At 34.5% G+C, this 7,141-nt stretch overlaps 1 protein-coding gene across 2 annotated transcripts in view; it reads left to right on the top strand.

Moving 5' to 3' along the window:
- The window catches only part of DOT1L_1 (Histone-lysine N-methyltransferase, H3 lysine-79 specific), a 49,654-nt gene extending 43,233 nt beyond the window's left edge, over positions 1–6,421 (top strand). For both annotated transcript variants that reach the window (XM_051217045.1, XM_051217046.1), the window contains one exon: positions 3,056–6,421. In XM_051217045.1, the coding sequence (XP_051065680.1) occupies positions 3,056–4,315 (1,260 nt within the window). In that variant the 3' untranslated portion in view covers positions 4,316–6,421. The remainder of the gene's footprint in view (positions 1–3,055) is intronic.
- The last annotated feature ends 720 nt before the right edge of the window (positions 6,422–7,141 follow it).

The following is a 7,141-nucleotide window of genomic DNA, read 5'->3' on the forward strand; positions in this document are numbered from 1 at the left end:
TTCGGTCAACGCATATTGAGTATTTTGTGTAGACTGTTGTTTAGAAATACTAGTGCATTTTCGATGATGGTTGTGGTAGTTCTCCAAGTTTCAGTTTCATACAGTGGAACTGTTTTGACGTTCGTATTGAAGATTCTGACTTTGATGTTGGTTAACAGTTGTTTTGAGTTCCATATGTTCTTCAATTGTAGGAATGCGGCCCTTACTTTGCCAATCCTCGCCTTTACGTATACATCCGATCCTCCTTGTTCGTCTATGATGCATCCCAGGTACGTGAAATATTCCACACCTTCCAGAGTTTCTCCATCAAGTGTGATGGGTTTGGTGTCCTCCTTGTTGTATTTGAGGATCACGCTTTTTCCTTTGTGTATGTTGATGCCTACCGATGCAAAGGCTGCTGCTACACCAGTTGTATTCATCTGCATTTGTTCGTGTGTACGGGATAGAAGAGCCAGGTCATCTGAGAAGTCCAAGTCATATAATTGATTCTGAGCTGTCCATTGTATTCCGTGCTTCCCCTCAGATGTGGAGGTTTTCATAATCCAATCGACTACTAGAAGAAAAAGGAAGGGGGAGAGTAGACAGCCTTGTCGGATACCGGTCCTCACTCGGAATGTATCTGCCTGCTGTCCTCCATGCACTCGTAATAATTGTAGTACAATTAAAATGCAGACTTAACAAGGAGGCCTTCAGAACGAAGTTCAGTTAATTTTTTATGGTATCTATGAGATTGAAGTAATGGTATTTAGGTCAATTAAAGTTTTCATATCCTGCCACATCTGATTTCATAAGGGGAATGTGCATCTTTCAAACTCCACCTCACTTAGAAAAAGAAACCCAGTTAAAACGAGATGTTCATTGCACTTTAGTCTATAACTCAGGTGTGACAACAATTAACTAACTAAACTTCTTTTGGTTATCATAAGACTGAAATCATCGGTAAATTCTTTTTAAAAACAAAATACGCTTAATTGTTACTTTATCTTCATTTCAAGCTCTTCAACATTCCATACTTACCATATTATATAGAACAAGATCCAAAAGCTTTGAACGATGTTAATATTTAAATTGATTGATCACAGTAGTCATCAGTCCCACGTTTGTTTACTTTTTAGCGCCAATCGAATTCTATTGATCAGAGTGTTAGTGTTCAGATACAACATTCAACCAAAATATCCCTGTTTATTTCATAATTAATCATCGGATATAATCCGTTTATTATAGTAACGTACGAATAATGTACGAAATCAGCATTCGATAAGAAGTAATCTTCAAAGTTCGTAGAGTAGTTTATCCCATGGATGTTATCACACCATATTTTCTTAATAAGTAATGAGCCAATAGTAAATACCAGGTTTCATAAGGTAGGTTTCTGAAGATTGTTTAGCCTGAAGTCATTATTCAACACTAACTGGAGAGCTGTTGAAAATCATAGATCACTATACAACTGTCTTTTCCTAGTTTCTAATGCTTGAGGTGTGCTTAATTTCCGATGGTTCTATTTCTGAAATTATCCCATAGCTCAGATTACTTTTAATACTGTGTTTACTCTGTCCCACGAAAGCTAACATCTACAGATGCTTCTGCTCTGACTCGTGCAAACACAAATTTAATTTAATTCTTGTGCTGCACGATATGTACAATCGTTATGTTTGAGCTCAACCTAGTACTTGATTGGAAAGACAGGGGATGGATGAAAACCTTTGCTGGCTCACTTGAATTGAAGAGTGTACACAAGCTCATGCACGCATGTGTCCACTGGGTAGTTGACCGATAGCTTGGATCCATCGACATATCTTACCCAGCATTTGGCCTCCAATTAGCATCTGCGCATAGGCATGTTATATGCTTGACTTGCCCAGCTTATTAGTCATCGACTAACTTCATGTTTTGGGTGGTATCATCTGGTTGAGACAATTACAGGCCACAGGAAGAAAACTTATGAACCATATTATAGTCTTTTTTGAATGCACAATTAATTGTTCTTCACCAGATGGTGGCATACTTGTTATGAATGAAATCTCAGGTTAAACTCAACCAGTTATAGAATACAGTCATAATAAAACAATGTTTATAATCTATCATGTTGTCAACTGTCATCACTAAATACTTCAGTATGATTATTTTCGGGTCTTTTTTCTTATATTTTCGATTGTTTTGATTGACCTTTTTATCTCAGATAATTATCTTAACAAGATAATATAGGATTGTTGTTGTTCAAATTGTTTTAGGCCATTATAACACAGGTTGAATAAGCTTGGTTGGTTTTCTCATTACATGCAATTTAAATTGAACTGTTTTATATTTCTTATGCGCAGTTTCTAGCTCTACCGATTTTTATTTATTTATTTATTTTTCCGATATAAATTGTGACAACTTGAGCTCATAGACATTTGTGCCAATTCATATATTTCCTGTCATAAACATCTATATTTAATAAATGTAGACGTAGTTTGGCATATCCCTTCATATGTGCCTTTTCATTTTGTCTTTCCGAACTGTATTCTCGTTGTTCAATATTCCTCATTGTGATTGATAGTATAATTATTTCGATTTCTTTAATATCCGTTTTGTTTGTTCCATCTAATGTTGGTGTGTTATAAATCATGGTGGCGTACATCCATGTCAGGCTCTTCACGTCTTACCCCTAACCAATTTATTTCAGTTTCCATATCCTTTCTGACTAGATTCACTTTCAACATTTTGTCTTTTAAATGTATTCAGCCTTTTCCATAACTATTATTCTTTATTTATTTTCGTGAATATATTCTTGCTCTGAACAATTGCATCATCAGTTTCTTAATAAGGATGAAATTTTTATGCTTTTGTTATTTTGCTTCTTTATTACTATCTTATTAGATTATTATTGAAGAAATATACTGACTACCATTTTTGCAAAAAAGTATATATTTGAGATTGTAAAGCTTCAAGAATGGATTCACTAAAAAGAAAACTCTTCATCCAAACACTTTCTTGCTAAGTATATTTCTATAAAATTTCCTTTTCGTGCCTTTTCGTGTTCTTTTTTTCTTTGTTGTTTTCTTTCTCTTTCCAGATATCACTACTATCATCTGCCAATCAAGAATTAGTGAGACGTCACCATATTGAGGCTGCACGTCTTTTAGCCACTGCAACAGCGATTAAATCAGATAATTCATTTCAAAATCAACATCCTACATTGAATAAGTTAATCTGCTCTGGAAACGATGTTAAAGTAACTGAAATAAATAAAAATGGATTTCATTATAATTCTGACAATATGTTACCATCTTCCACTTCTTCTGAATCAAATTATCGAAATGCTATTTCGCTGAACTCAGTAGTGATACCACCACCACCATCGTTAACTAAAGTTTCTCATAATACACTAAACTGCAATAAATTCGGAATCCCTTCAATTGCCACTTCAGATAACTTAGTATCCGCTCATGAAATGAATCAACAGCATTCACTGAATCCTATAAAATCTTCAAATATCAAGCTTAGAACATCAAACGGTGCACCTTCAGTTTTGCGTAATAATACTGATGTTCATAGATTTGCACCGGTATTAATAAAAACTGTGAATACAAGTAACCATTCTGCCGTTTCAGTTCACACTACCAATAATAAGGCAGATCGCGATCATAAAGTTATTACTGATAATAGTAATAATCATAACAACACTAATAATACCACTAATAACGGCACTAATCATAGAATTGATAAACACATGAATATACCTCCTCCACCACCTTTACTCCCTATGCACATTCATTCGGATGTTTATGTGGATGGTGCATTATCATCCGCTAAATCTCCCACCGATTTCAACAAACATAAGTATTGTAATAGTAATAATAATCCTTCATTACTCCCCGAACTGAATCGTTCATTTATTACATGTAGAACCGATTATGATATGTCACTTATTCAATCAAATTATCGTTCTCATACCAAATCAATGCATGCTTCTCTCCAAGATTTAATTCTTGATGAGTTCTCTCGTGAAACACCATGTATTTCGGTGAGTAATTGTCCTACTGTTACTAAAACTAATAAAAACAGAAATGTTTACAGTATGTCAGATTCTTCATATAGTTGTCAGTACGAGAATAATCCAGATCCCCTTTTTCAACGTCACAACCACCACAATCATAATCATAAAATTCTTCATCCTAATTACATAGATTACAGTCACCAATTGAATTTACCACCACGTAAACGACACTGGGATTCATCTAACTACAATCCTACAACTACTAATAATTATGGTGAAGAGTGCGAACCCCCCAAATTGTCTCGTGAGTGTAAGAGTACAGACATGGAGACCTAGCTTTAGCCACTGCTAATACTGCATATAATACTAATAGTTCTAACCTTTCTTAAATATTCAAGTGTAAATTTGGTGTCCATCGTCACTTCTTTTATTGGTTTTATATCATATTTTCACTACACTCTCTCTATTCAAAACTGTCAAAATTGTTTACTTGCTTTAAAACTGTATTTTCTTTTTGAAATTACTTGTTTTCTCTTCTACAATCTTGATAAGAAAACGAAGTTACCGCTACAACTGTGAAATTTAATGTGCATTGTTACCGTTCAATGATGATTTAATCTAATTTCACACGTCAATAACACATATCTATATTTATGGATGTAAATACGTCTATGGTTCTTTTACGCACATTTTTCATATGATTAGGAATGAAATTCCTTACCATTTGTTTTTTCACATACTTATTTTCAAGAAATCATGTAGTACGTTTTTTTAAAAATCTTAGGCAATTATATTTCTCTAGATATAATAAGAAGAAAGCTGTCCATGTATTGCTTACCATAATTTAGTCTTTATAACGAAATCTTTCAAAGAACATGTATGTATGTACTTACGTGAATATAACAGATAATCACACTACTGTTATCATAATTATGCACATTTCTGTTTTAAATGTGTCTTTCTCATATCACCATTGCTTTGAATTTCCATTTCTTGAATGTGTACACAAGTAAAAGGATGTTTCAGAATGTCCAGTGTAAACTTCCACAGTGCATCGACTTATTCATTAAGAGAACATACGTTGCCAGGTTATTTGTTATATTACGTTTTTTTTTATCTTCTAGAATTTTTTCGAGATTGTTACTACTTACTTTTCACTGAGATATATTGTTTTTGCATCTAGATGATACATTTAATGGTAGTTAACGTTGTCTTGATACCTACACAGCTTTAAAAAGTGTTCCTATTGTTGTCCAGATATTTAACTTCTCATCCAGGTCTACTAGTTTATATTTCTTACTAACAATTTTTGGGAATCAAATAGGTTTATCTCTGCGTATATTTCAGTTACCTTGTAAATAAGGTGTTAACAATGTCATCTTAGTGGACATTTATATGGTGATTATATCTGCTGGTGTTATTGTTACAGTGGTAATGATTATGTCTATTTGATATTCAAACTTTTGTAAGTTCTTGTTCTCTGGAAGTTTTTCTATTCTCAATGGACTAAAAGTTGGTGGGATCATATGCGTGTCTGATTTTGCCCATCATTGAAACTGGTTACTATTCGTTTCGGAATGAACAGATACATATTGCTTTCTGTATCTTCAGTTTGTAGACTTGGAAATTTTCCTAACAATTTGTACTACTATTACTTTCTATTATCATCTAATTGTGAGGATTGAAATTTTATTATGTATGTCAATTATGCTGATGAATTTTAATAAGTAATTTCTTGTTTTCTTACTGCCACGTTCCTAATATCTTGAAAGAGAAAATTTAAAAGCCGTTTTGTATATTGACGTTTATCTTTCTGATTTTACCCATTTGTGAGCGGTCTTAATATTGTCCTCGTTTGTATTATGGTATTTCCTTCAATAATATCTCATACCATTCACTTATTGTGTATCCTGGGCATTATGAAGTAGTTTGTTTTAAAAATTAAGTTTTCTCCTTCAGGCGTTTCCCTCTATTATTTATTGAAGAGGGGTAATGATACTTCCCTGTATATACAGAAGGTATTATAAGTTCGAATATGTGGCTCAGTGGTTTAAGCGTCCCTACATCACTGTGAACTAAATAACTTTGTTTCTCGACAGGTTGATTCCATAGCTTTTATTTAGTAAATTAAGATCAGTTCACGAAGTTTAGCAGAATCATGATTTCGATACCTAAGTCTACTCTTCTGACATTATATCTTGGAACGCCATACAGCTGTCTGGCGTACCATAGTATCTGTTTCCAACATAACATCACTACGTGCACTGATGACATTTCATAGGGACACCATTATTGGCCTTCTTTCAACTTATCTCCATCGTTGCCACCATTTTACGTCACGGTATAGAGTGTTCACTCTTCTTGGTGGGTGTTTACAATACTATTCACAGTTGGTTATATAATATACCCTTGTGGGCCAGGGTAATTTTACATTGGTTTTCAGGAGAACCAGACACCATCCGGACTTTCGCGTGACAACCCGAACAGTACAGCTCAATCCTATGGCGCAACCACACAGGTACCAAGCACCCTGGTGGACCATTTTACAATAACATACTAAAGTAAATTCTGCAGAACTGTTTTATTTCCTTGAGGAAGTAACCGAATATGGATATTTGAGACATGAATCAACATCGTTCGTCATACAAGGTGGTGGTAAGTCTTACGTGACACATGCTTTAACCTTCTCGGTTGATGAAGGTTTACAACCTCACCAATCGATTTTCCGAGTGCCCTATAACTAACCTCAACATTACTCACTGTCGTTCCAGAAAACACGAACAATGTTTAGAGGATAGTTGTGTTCAAAAATTTACAGCCTACACATATTTACTTTCAAACTTTTCGTTTCGTAGCCATGAAGTAATCAAGGCAAACTACTGGGCAATGCATACGCCAACCGAAATCTTATAACCCGTGTCGAGATTTCTTCAGACAGTAATCCCGGCTTGTACGATTTTCAAGATAAGTGAAGAGGTCAACGCACTAAACAACTTCACTACTTATCAGTAGTTAAGGCGTTGACACATACCAATCCCGAAACAACATTTCGCGTTTAGGAGAGGACCGTATTGCAATTATGCTCGGTCGAAAAACTACAATTTTTCAGCGTCCTCACTAAATCAGTCTACACCATCTGCACATTCTACGTTGATAGGTGAA

This window comes from Schistosoma haematobium, chromosome 6, assembly GCF_000699445.3.
Source record: "Schistosoma haematobium chromosome 6, whole genome shotgun sequence".
In the NCBI taxonomy this organism is placed as follows: domain Eukaryota; kingdom Metazoa; phylum Platyhelminthes; class Trematoda; order Strigeidida; family Schistosomatidae; genus Schistosoma; species Schistosoma haematobium.